Raw genomic sequence first — 13,968 nt, 5'->3', positions numbered from 1 at the left:
CTGCACCACAAGTTCATGAAAGCTTAGCAAGCAGTGTTTAATGATATAATCTGTTAAAACTACAGATCATGTTCAATGATACTACCCCATCCCTTATGAGGTTTCGAGCTACAATAAATTTCTGCAGTCATAGAATCAAAATATCGAGCATTGAGTGACAAGAACAAATGGTGGATGAGCAATTTGCAATCTCACAATTAGAGGAATGACTGTTTGTTGTAGTTGTAGATTTGATTGGCCTTGTAAAAGGACCAAGCTGTAATTAACTGGATCAATCTCGATGCCAATTCTATTAACCAGTGTGGTTTTAACACCTTCCTTACCAGTTGGAAGGCAACCCACAGCTACTGATGTCATGCATGTTCTGCATCGAACATCAGCTGAAAAAGTTTTGATGATCATGGCACAGACATCTTACAGACTTCTTTTCGAGGTGATATCAAGGCCAGCCAAAAACGTTTTCACCTTCCAACTTATGAATGAGCGCAAGATAGATATAAGGAAGGATACATTGGAGACCAAGCTTTTGTCATATCCTTTGTCACTAAATAGAGTTCTAAAAACAGCTCGTGCGAGATGAAGCTTTCACTATTAAATCACTGTAGTCAAATGGAACAGAGGATAAACAAGCTCAAATGAGCTAAGATCCTCGTCCTCTTAATGATGACGTCATAAAAACGAATATGATGTCATTGTGATGTATCAGGTTTGTGATAAATTATCTGTGCTAATGTGCTAACGGCTTGATTCTCGCAAACAAAATTCAAACAGCTTGCCTAGTTTCGGAGATAATGGTATAGGCGATTTCTATTAGCGGCGATATTATAACGTCAACTTTCTTTCTCGGAAGAATTTCCAACATCGGAGATGGTTACTGCCTGCGCGTGGGCTTTCTGCATATACATGGCAAGTTTCACAAATATCCGATGAAAACTCTGGGTTGTGAAACAAAAAAATGTCAAAAATAGGAATGACGTCATAAAAATTGATATGATGTCATAGTGATGTATCATATGTGCGGTAATTCATCTCTGCTAATGCCCTGTTCGATTCCCGCAAACAGAATTCAAAAAGCTTGCCTCGTTTTGGAGATAATTTTTTAGGCGATTTCCATTAGCGGAGATATTTTGACGTCATAACTTTTTTTCGAGGAGGAATTTTCAAAATCCGAGATGGTTACTGTCTGCGCAGGGTATTTTTACATACATATGCCAAGTTTCAGTAAGTTTTGATGAAAACTGTAGGCTGTGAAACAAAAAAAGTCCACAAGAGGAGGATGAAGACAACAACGTGAGTAAGACTTAGAGATCCTCCACAAGGATCTAAAAATATGGTGTTCAAGGAGGAATTTAATATTACCATGTCGAGCATCAAATATACTTCATTAGCAAAGATCTGGGGAACAAAACTGACTGTATGCTTAAAGTCTGCTGCTTGAGTGAAAGCTTTGACTACTCTACTATACTTGGTTGTCATTGGTAAAACTCCTAGCTAGCTGGTGTCAGTCAGCATTAAGGAAGTGGACAGTTAGTAATGAGTCTATAGAATCCATATTAGTGATGATTTTCATATGAAGTCATCATTGCTAAGGACATTATGTATCATACACAGAAATAAAGTTTTTATGAGGAGGTAAGGGCATGTAAATCTCTCAGCCTTCCAGGCTGGTTGGCATTGGCTATAAAGATGGATTTGGTCTTATTATTACAACTATACACAGCTGAGACAACAAACTGCCACCAAATTGATAAATTGAATAGCCAAGTAGGAATTGGAAATAATCATAAATGTTCTGAGCAAATAACATTTTGGTTTGGCACACATTGTCAAGAATGTAGCAGCGACTTGGTGAGGAAGATCTGTGTGGTGGAATGAGTCTCCAGGTCTCCAGTATGAAATGTTTGTGTCGATAAGGGTTGTACAAGTTGGAGGGTGGAGAAGCATGATGATGGAGGGGTGATTTGGAGTAATTTTGAGTTACTCGAGTACAAGAAACTGAGTACTATTCTAAGGAGAATAAGAAATGTTGAATGGTGCCAGAGTGGAGAAATTGACAGAAATGTTTTGTCGATATGAAGGGGAAGTTAAAGAACAGATTGAAGGAGTTGGATAATGAGTGAAAGGTGGGGAACCAGCATTGAAATACGGAAGTGTCTGAGGCATAGACAAAAGGAACAGGAGAGGGAGAAGTCATAGAAGCAAAATAGGTGGTGGATACAACAAACAGGCAGTAAAGTTATGACCTGTACATGATACGAGTTTAATCAGAATTTTTGGAAGAAACAATTATATTAATAGTATCTTCCACATACTCTTAATAGGAATAAATAAATAAAAAATATGTTGGTGAAATAGTCTCTTTAGTATAGATTTCATCATTCAAACGAAAGTGTGGCAATTTCAAAATGGATAACAGTAATAATTGTGTTCTGGAATGCAAATCGGGCTCACAAAAATATAATAAATACGAGAAATATCTGTGGATGAGAGGCTTGGAATTCCTATCATTTCAAGTGAGTGGCTGCAGTGGAGATATAAAACACACACACACACACACACACACACACACACACACACACACACACACACACACACACACACACACACACACACACACACACACACACACACAGTGCAAAAATCTAGTACGATTACCTCTGCCAACAAAGGTGGATGTAGGTTATGTTTTCAGCCCTGTCAGTCTTTCTGTCTGTTTGTCTGTTTGTTTGTCTGTCTGTCTGTGAGCAGGATATCTCAAAAATGTATGGACAGATTTGGACAACAACAACAAAAAAAAAAAAAAAAAAAAAAAAAAAAAAAAACTTGGTGGATTGGTGAAGGTACATTGGTGAAGATTGGTGAAAAAAAATCGATTTTGGTGAAGGTACAAAACCCTGATCTGGATCCGAGAATTTTTTAAGTTTTTCTTCATCATCGAGAGATGGGGCAAAAAAAGATATATAGCATGATGACACAAAAGGTTGTGGACAGATAATGACAAAACTAGGTGGATGAGTTAAGGAGGTGACAAGAACAAGCCGATGAAATTTTCATTCAGATCCGGATCAGGCCTATCAGTGGGATAAAAATGCAAACTGTTCAGCCTGGCAGAGGTATGCACCCCACCGAGTGCCATTCCAGTTTCTCTTGTGGACATGGAATGAAACAAACAATATATTTATAACAGCCTTCACAGCTCCCATTGGTCCACCCCCACCTCCATCCCCACCCTCTCCCTCCCTACATGAATAATGGTAAATATCATCATTTAAAACTTACCCTGTACATACACCATCCATCAGAACCATACTCTGTAGATAGCATCAGTCCTGCCAAAGCAGTCTCCTGGGCTATTGCACACAATCCTGGATGGGTCACCACTCTGGTGCAGGATACTCAAATGGCTTGATCATCCCAGCAAGCCGGTACTCATTTTGCCAACCTCAGAAAGATGACAGGCTGAGCCAAACCCACCTGGTATTAATTCAACAGCCAAGCAGGATTTAAACTCAGGACCCTAGGATCCCAAGTCTACCACCCTAACCATGAAGCCAACACCAGGCATGTACATACACAAGCCCCAGATATGTCCTTCCATCAATGTTCAGAAACACCCAAACCAGACACGGTGTCTCCCTTCAATTCTGTTGTTGGAGGCACACTCCTTTCTCTCGGGTACTTTTCCAAGTATTTTTAGAAGGTTTGTGAGCCATTTTAGGTAACATCCTTATCACGTGCACATGATGGATGTTCACATTCCCTCAAGATCACTGTTTCTATGGGGTTTCTTTGCATGCGTGTCGAGCATTCTGGGGTGGAGTAAGTCATTTTGAAAGTTCTATATTGAACAATGCAAAGCAGAACCTTCCAGTTTGTTCATTGCAATGCATTTAAAGATTTGCAGAAGTAGATTAGTGCAGATGATATAGCATTTGATTACTTACCGACTCGAGTAGAAACAAAATCTTGTGAGAAAGAACCATTATCTGTATAATTATATAACTTTCTCGAGAAATTGGAAATGCTAATGATTGTTGATATCACTGCAGTACAGTCCTAATAACACTAAAGTTCCAGCTAAAGCAGTTGGTGCAAGAGAGGTGGTGTATACTCGCAATGATCAATCAACAGTTTCATCCACTTCTGAAAGCAACTACAGATATTTCAAGAGCAAATATCCAGGTGATATAATTAGTGACAAGGAAGATCACAACAAAAAGCTAAAACCTGACAGCTTCGAGCTGTGTCTATCCTCAGAATCTGAGGCAGACAGATGGAAAGCAATTAGTATTACAAGATGTTAAGCAACTTTTATGGAAAGTAGAATTCTGGTTATTCGGCAATTCCAACCGAGTCCATCCATTGAACGCAACATGTTATGACATATGCAACAATGGGCATGGGTATAACATTAAACCAGAGGACCCATCTGCCAGTGTTGGTATTTTTAAAAAAATAATAAAAACCTGTACCATACTCTATTTACAGAGCATCGGTGCTGCCGAAGCAGTTTCTTAGCAAGGGTTTTACTGGCTGGTTTACCATTGCCTTCAACGCATTGTTTTTCTACGCTCTATCATTTTAAATGGTGAACATCAAGCAAGAAAGCAACAAGCACCTTTTAAAAAAAAGTCTTTGGTATGACTTAGCCAGAGTTTGAACAGCAGACCTCCAGTCCCAGAGCAGACGCTTTAACCAATGCCGTCGAGTCTGGTTATTGGTCATCAGTTGATGTTAAAGATTCCACGGTGTATTTCATGAAGAATAGGCGAGTTATCACTGGCTCCATGAAAAAGAAAATACAAATCAATGGGCTGATTGACAACTGGGCAGGCAACAGCATACCATCCAGTATAAGCTTGGTCAAGAGACTGATTTCACAGCACCAACATTCCCTCTGTAAAGACGATGGTACAATAATGATGCTGATATAAAATTACCATGCATTACAGAAAAAAATTTATCTTTGTATCCTACCATGCATCATCAATTAACTTTTTATTTTATTTTACATTGCTTGCATATTTATTTATATTTTGATGCTTATACAGGTAGTGTATGAAGCTCATGAGATCTGTAGGTTTATTCTCCACAGTTCCCCGTTATGCAAAGTTTTGCTGAAGTTCTTGGCACACTGCATACGTAATAATCACTTGACTCAAGACATCACCAAATAATGACGAGAATAAATAAATAAATTCATTAATATCAATGGAATTATTCATACATTAGTTATAACACCCTCGCACCATTTGAGCCTACACGACATACATACTGGAGATGCAATAATAAATAGATGCCTACTAAAGGTTGTGTTTGTTTTGTTTTCAAGGGCTTTGATGACAAGTTTTGTTCGGAGCCTGTTGTTACACATCAGCCTCGAGGACGCATTTGTTCTGCACTTGTACAAAACGAGATAGATGAGTTCGGTAGGTGACAAGAAGAAGCCGATTAAATTTTGGTTAAGGTCCGGATGCAGCAATTTGATATGAAGTGTTCACCGCTCATATTTATAACTCGACTTTGTTGCGCCCCCTTTCACCAGTCTTATGAAGCAATCATCTCTCCGAAATTTGGAACATTTGCTCGTTTTTTTTTTTTTAGAACAGATTGAGAGTTCAATGGAATTTTGTACGATTCTTTGCTTTTTGGGGTACAACAGTAACAAAAAAAACATTTTCTGGGAATTCAAAAAAACAAATCTCATTTGCTTTAATGTTGTCCTTCTATGCAAGCTCACTAAACTAAGAGAATTAGGACAGCATATTACATTAATCTGACATATATATATATATATATATATATATATATATATATATATATATATATATATATATATATATATATATATATATATATATATATATATATATATACACACATATACATATACATATATATATATATATATACACATATACATATACATATATATATATATATACACATATACACATATACATATACATATATATATATATATATATATATACACATATACATATACATATATATATATATATATATATATACACATATACATATATATATATATATATATATATATATATATATATATATATATATATATATATATATATATATATACATATACATATATATTTTGTTTGTTTGTTTAACTATTTGTTCGTTTTCAATTCAGACCCTACAGGAACCAGTGCAACCAAACTTTACATAGCCTCCTTTTTCATTCAAAGGACAGTCGAGGGCTCTGTTTGGATAAAAAAAATTGACCCCAGATAAAACTAGATAATTGGCCTTCAGGCCTCGATTGGGTCTTGCGCTTATACACTGCCTGCGTTTTTTTTTCCTGGGGGTGATTGGGTAATACGTTTTGTGATTGTCATGCAATAAATATTTAAACACATATTTCATTGACTTTCCCCAAGCAACACTGTATATATTTAGCAGTTAGTATATATTTATGTTTGTTCGTTATACGTTTCCAAACTCTCAGGCCAATTTTCCCAACATTTCCTGTCACGCTTCATTTTCAGACGAGGAATGTCATCACAATAAAAACTTTCAATTATTAATAAAGTTCATATGAATACATGAAATCGTAGTGCTTTGGCGAATGAAGTTCACATGTCGGAGGGCCCATATATGTCGGATGAGAGGAGTGGAACTTGGCTTGTGCCTTTGAGATTGATTCGCTGTAATGGAAATCTAACAAACTGTGTTTTACTTATTTAAATTAACATCCAAAGGGTCCACAGTACTACTCTGATTGTAGTGAGGTTGTATTCTCCTGTGGAACATGAAACACTTAAATTAGGTTATTTGGCCAATCATTGCAATGTTTCACTCCAGAATTAATTTTTGGTACAGCTGTAAACCACAATCTTCTTGGAGCTTTGCCTGAGTCTAAATAGTCCGATCTTTATATGATGACAAATGTACATTCTTACTGATTACAATACATACTTATTGAAAAATTAAAATGTTACACATCTTAGTCTATTGTGAGTAACTTGTTTGTGTAACATTTTGTGCACAACCTTCTTATACCTGTGCAAATTAACATTTCTTTTCAATTTATACTTGTCAAAAAGAGAACATAATTTTCTTCTGCAATAGCGACTCAGCTAATTACTGCGTAAATAAAGATTAAGTGTGGAAGGACACAGATTCTTGAGAAAAGAAAAAAAAACGGAGCGTTTAATAAAGCACTTGAAGTCATCAGGAGATTGTGCAAGTCAAAAGTAAAACATAAACGTGGTCACCATCCAGCCAGTTAAAGTGTCTGGGGAAATTATAATGAACAGAATGCTCTGAGAACATCCCTCTAAAGTTTCTTTCAACTCTGTGCTTTATATATAAAATCTTATATAAGCCTCATTAACATGTTGTAAATAATTTTCAAATCCAAGTCATATTTACATTTCTTACTTATTTTTCAATAGCATGTTAATAGTTATTAATGAAAGAATATTGTGGTTATTCACAACAATATGAAGTGAAATAGCAAAAAGCACACACTTTACATGTAATTCGGATTTTTAAAGGGTTTTGAGAAGTTCATGTGTGTGGACATTAGCTTGTGATGGGTGAACTCTCCATAAAAAAGCTGTATAATGAGTAGGTTGTGAAAACACATTTTTGATTGGTCTGATAGTATTTAAGCGGCCTGAGTTAAGTATCCAATTTGCTTTGAATAAAAGTGTGATCTGCATGTTATTAGGTCTTAAAAGTCATTTGTGGTCTGTCTCACATTTGGTGCAGTTGAGGCAGTCTCATGGCAGGGATGACACTGCTGCTCTTTACAAAATACACCATGGGATCATTAATGTCACTCACAGCTTGTGCTTACAGAGAAGACATACAGCTTCAGGTTCATGTGAAGGATGGCATAATCATCGATAAAATACAAAATACAGCCTGTGAAGCACCAGGTTGGCAGATTACACTTGGGGCGGGAATAAAACCCATAACTGACAGCAAAAAAGGATGTACCTGACTTCTAAGATATCTTGCCAGTTCAGGTATTAAACTACAAGGTGACAAATATATGCTAAATCTATGAAACTATGTGGGAAATGTGTTCAGCAGGAACCTTTAATGGACGATATGGGCATTACAGTGAAATTCCAATGAATTTCATTAGTGCAAAGAACCTTTCGATATTGGACAATTAGATCAAATGATATTGCTGTTGAGATTTTGTAAGTAATAGAATAAGAAGCAGAGAAGGTCGGCAGAGATGATGACGTGCTTATAACTATAATGTAGTTGTTTGGATGCACATTGTATCATACTCCCTTTTGTTTCTTTTTAAAATGAAACTAATTTAAATCCATCAAGGTATGTAGGGTGAAACAGAAAGGACTATATATTTTTAATCTGTCATAACTTTGTCACATGAATAATCAGCAGGGTTTTTTTTTAATTGAAATTTTTTTCTATAATTTTTGATTAAATTAAAAATTGTTCCATTATTTTACACACAACATTAAGCCAGTTTTATGCCATTCTGATGTCAAATAAAAATGTTACAACATGATTAAAAATATCTAATCCTTTATGTTTCAATATATATGTATGTATATATATATATATATATATATATATATATATATATATATATATATGCTGATGTTCCATACTCTGTTAGAGAGTGTCAGTGCTGCTGAAACACTTTATTGGCAAGGGTAATTCTGAATAGTTTGCCATTGCCTTCCCAGCAGTAGCTATGGCAGGAATTTGCAATTTGTCTATGGTGGTGGCAATAGCTCACCTACTCTTTGCGAAGGACACCATGGCATCCTTAAAATCCAACAACTAATGCCAGCAGACAGGACATCCAGTTTAATGTCCAAACACACAGACACAGATGAATCACCCTGCCTGTGAAACACCTGGATGACAGTTTATAGCTGGGCTGAGATTCAAACCCAAGCTAAACAGCTTAGAGACAAGTGTCTGTACCTCTCGGCCATCCTGCCAGACACAGACACAGACACAGACACAGACACAGACTATAAGATGAGGGTGGTTGGAATACACAGTTGAAAAAGGGTACAACCAACCAAAAATAGTAATGAGATATACCCTGCGAGTATCGTAATAAACAAGCGAGAGCAGATCTGTTCTCGGGTGACATTTCATGCGCTTCCCAATGGTCTTCCTCAGGTCATATACTTCAAGTATGAAAGGACACGTTGATAAAACTCTATTGTCTTGAGAAGGTCCGATGGGCAACAGATGAAACGTTGCCTTAGAGTGGATCTGTTCTCGCTTGTATATTATTCGACTGGCAGAGTAGATGTCATTGCTGTTTTTTGGTTGGACTATCAAGTTGCCCATGTCCGCATGGGATTCTAAGTGAGGTTGGGATGAAGGTGGCAAAATTGCAAATGGCATCGAGCTGGCAAGCTGGGAGCAATAATTTGCATTTATTGCCACATGTGATGCAATGTAAATGCTCTAATGGCAGTGAGGTGCTCCATTTGAAATTGTTTGTCGATATATGCAGCGTTTTGATGCCAAGGGTCCAGCATAAAAATTTGGTGTCAAAACCAGTGAGTAATTGGAAATTAATTTTAGGATATGCCATTTTCATATATATACTACATATATATATATATATATATATATATATATATATATATATATATATATATATTCACAATTCCGTAAAAATCCATGTTAGATGGACATCCTTTTTGCTTATTAGAGAAATTAGAAGATTCTGTTTTATGACAGCTATTATTATAGTGATATTATATATGATGAATTCAGAATAAGAAATGTCTTGAAATGAATCTTGTTTTCAATTTTAAACTGCGGAGACAGTTTTAAAAATCTGTGAATGTTTAAAGATAGCTTGGCTCTATTTTCTTGAAGTGCTAATGACAAGCCAGTAAGAATTGTGATTGCTGCAGCTGAGAAGTAACCATGGGCAGGGTGGCACTCCATCAAAATGAACAAATGTAATTGAAACCCTTGCTTTGAGCAGTCATGGGAATCAAATCCACACTGATGAGAGTAATGCAAACACTCAACTTCCTAGCACTATTAATTTATGGATCTGTAAAATATTTTTCAATAGAACACTTTGCAGGAATGTTCATAGATTGAGCTGTTATTGAGCTCAATTTATATTGCAGACACAAGGCCACATAAATGACTGCAATGTGATTTCATTACATTTACAGCTTTAACTTTCTCTGCAGGTCTTGTGATGCATTCCAGTTTCTTACAACATTAGATTGAGATGTGACTCAATCTCCATATTACAGTGCTCCATTGTCCACAGTATGAAATGTTTTCTGTTCTTTCCAAAATAATTACCTGAAGATGGATTCAGAAGATAATAAATCACACAAGGCCCCACTCTTGGGTTTTATAACACAGGAATTGCTATTTCATGTTGATAACATAAAATTTCCATCGTTTATAACTGTACCACATTAGGCAGGTGACTTTGTGATCAACAATATTTTTTAATAGTGTGGGCATAAATAAGCTCCATTTGAAAAGTAGTTAAATGTTTTGTTTTTCCATTAGAAAGGATATATATATTACATACATAAATACAGTACATACAGTACATACGAAACGTCGCCTGAGACTTTATCGGTTCTCACCCGTTTGTATTAAAATATGTGCAAGTTTGGTAGGGTTTTATCATTTTGGTTGGCTGTGACCTTTTCATAATTACAATGGATTATTCCATCTGCAAAAAACTTATTTCTTACTATATATATATATATATATATCTATATATATATATATATATATATATATATATATATATATATATATATATATATATATATATATACACACACATGTTATACTGTTCTCTATAATGTGTGTGTGTGCGTGTGCGTGTGCGTATATCACTATAATTCTATATTGTAATTTTAATGTATTATATTCTTATTCTATATATATATATATATATATATATATATATATATATATATATATATATATATATATATATATATATATATATATATATATATATATATATATATATATATATATATATATATATATATATATATAAAGATATTATACTGAGCCTGGTGTTGGCGCAGCGGCTTGGGATCCAAAAGGTCCTGAGTTCAAGCCACGTTGGACCACTGAATTAATACACCAGGGGGTTGACTCAGCCTGTCATCCTTCCGAGGTCGGCGAAATGAGTACCAGTGTACTGAGCCGGTGTATACCCCGGTTAAAATAGGTGTACCATATCCCTGTGTCGTAAGAGGCGACCAGGGTTGCGTCAGGAAGCGCATCCGGCGGCGTAAAACATGTGCCAAATCATTATGCGGATCATAGGGTTGATCCACTATGGCGACCCCTAACGGGAGCAGCCGAAAGAAGAAGAAGATATATAGATATTATACTGTTCTCAAGGTGGTTGTGATTATCCATTGTTCAGAATAAATAAGAGCATACCCTTCCAAAAATTGTACGAAGTACTACTCTACTGATTTTGAAATATACAGGAAAGAGCAGTCTTAACATTACGCTAAGTATATATTTTGTTAAGTGTGGGATATAACAGGGCTGGCAGGATAGCCTACAGATATGCACACCCACCTCTAAACTGCTTAGCCTGGGCTCAAATCCTGAAACAGCTATAAACTGTCATCTTGGTGTTTCACATGAAGGGGATTCATCAATGTGTGTCCCGTCTACCAGCATTAGTTGAACGTGAAAGATCCCACGGTGTCCTTTGCAAAGAGTAGGCGAGCTATCGTCAACACCATGAACAAATTACAAATTCCTTCCCCGACTACTGATGGGAAGGTTATGGCAAACCACTCAGTATTCTCCTTGCCAAGAAACTACTTTAGCAGCATCAATGTTCTGGAACAGAGTAAGGCACATCAGAATCAGAATGGGTTATAACACTCTTGTTCTGGATCTTTTGTTCGTACATACATGGAGACTCATGGAAGAGCACAATTTTCACACATTCAATTAATCCATCCTGACGGAACAACCCAAGATCTTAACATATGAGGAAGCTTCACATATGATGAAAGCAATATTACAGTGTAGAACATGGTTACACCGGAAATGCCAAAATGTAATACATACTGTATTAATGTACCAGTTTTTTAAAACTTTATTGGTACAGTATATCAAACTTTGCAAAGAATGCTGCAGGAGATGGAGAAAGCACAAAATCATGGTGGAGACACACAGAAACAAATGGTCTCACATACCTGACATTTGGGGCGGTCAAAATGTTCTCCGAACTACATTACAACCATCCGAGAGGCGCCCACGGTTATTTTTCAACATATAATTATTACAAATAATTAGTTGTAAAAATAGTTTCCTTATTAATAAAATGGGCTTATAATTTGAAAGAAAAAAACCTTGGAGTTTTTTGGAATATTGTGAGTGTTCGTTTGGAGAATATTTTAAACGTCGCTCGGATAAGGCAATCATGAACGCACAGCATCATAAGTATTCATATAGGTAAGGAAATGTGAATGGTACTGACCACATGTTTGTTGTACAACAATATTATGATGACTATGAGTACCAGCAAGATGACCAGGGACAGAGGAATCACCCAGTTTCCTAGTGGGGGAGAAGGTAAAGAAACAACAGACAAGAAAACCAGTAAAAATCACAATCACGGAACATTTGTCTTTCATTAACTAACTCTTCTGAGAGGGTGGGCCAGATTGGATGAAGCCATATTGTACTGATGTGTGTTGGCTATTAATGCTTACCATGCATTGCACCACGAGGTACATTATATGTACATCATGCACATTGAGGAATGCTATTCCAACTTTGAAAAGGTTCAGAGTGAGATTGAGATCTCCTTGCAAGTGAGATTTCTCAATAATACCTCCCCGGTCGTAAGGCCTTCTTGGTTTGTATAAAAGTGCATTCAATCTGCAATTTCATGAGGTTTCCTTTCACTGAAATCCCAAACTATTTTGTAAACTCCTCCATGATTTCACCATTCCTTGCTTGATAGAAAACGAATGCACTGCGATGCTGGAGACATCCCGGCATCTATCAAATAACCTCGGTAGACAGAATACTGTAGCTCAGAGGTGTACTGGCATTTAATCTTAGTTTGGGTTTGATTCACGACCAGACTAAAAAAAAATTGCCATCGTGGTGGTTTGCAGGAAGAATGTGGCATTAATGAGTTCGCCATTTGCAATCAGGACGTTAAGCCAGCTGTCTCGTCTACTAGCATTCGGTGGTGGTGGTGGTGAACGTTAAATATCCCTTGTTGCCTTTCGAAAAGAGCAGGCCATTATGTGCCATGGTCTAATGCACAGGGGGCACTTCATCAAGTGTCATTGCATTATACGCATAAATTATGCAAACCTGAAATGTGCTGCTCCATATGTGCCCATTACTCCCCGCACCTTCATTTCTATATTCCATCCTACTCCCTTGTCTTACTGTTCTCAAGTTGAATTTTATAATTTGTGAGCCCCTCCCCACATACCCCACATGCACATGTAATAGCTATATGACCCCTTTATAGGGTTAAACCACCCTGTTACATTAAGACTTCAATGCTGGAGCTCAAGGAGCAAACGCTTTTGTTTATAACATACTAGCATGACGTACATATATGGTTGAAAAAGCAAAGCACAAACCTGTATTTTTCTTTGGGCTGTTTGTGGTAGGAATCACAGCCAAGATAGTAGTGTTGGTGGTGGGCACTGTGGAAGTGGTAGTGTTTGGACTCTTATTGAAGCTGGTGGGGCTCACAGTGGAATTCGTCAACGGCATGATTGTAGTCGAGTTGGGAGAACCGTCAGTAGGATTTGTCGAAGTGGTTGAAATGCCAGGGGTAGTTTTCAGTGATGGATATGTAGTGGAAGGTGAGGTTGATGTGGGTAGAACAGAGTTCCCCATTATCGAAGTATGGTTCATACTCGCATCCAATGGTTGAATCCAAAACAAAGTTGAACAAACTGTGGTGAGTAAATCACGCGAGTT

General features: G+C 36.6%; 1 protein-coding gene across 1 annotated transcript in view; it reads right to left on the bottom strand.

Annotated features, from left to right (window-relative positions):
- Positions 1-13,968, bottom strand: part of LOC147017901 (uncharacterized) — a 106,269-nt gene that overhangs the window by 57,476 nt on the left and 34,825 nt on the right. The window contains exons 4-5 of the mRNA XM_085896975.1: positions 13,623-13,943; positions 12,494-12,573 (exon numbers count right to left, since the gene is read on the bottom strand). Coding sequence (XP_085753101.1) covers positions 12,494-12,573; positions 13,623-13,943 — 401 coding nt within the window. The remainder of the gene's footprint in view (positions 1-12,493; positions 12,574-13,622; positions 13,944-13,968) is intronic.

Source organism: Eptatretus burgeri, chromosome 10 (genome assembly GCF_056783735.1).
Source record: "Eptatretus burgeri isolate ZD-2024b chromosome 10, Ebu_testis_v1, whole genome shotgun sequence".
NCBI classification, from domain to species: Eukaryota; Metazoa; Chordata; class Myxini; order Myxiniformes; family Myxinidae; genus Eptatretus; species Eptatretus burgeri.
This window is presented reverse-complemented; position numbering and strand designations above follow the sequence as displayed.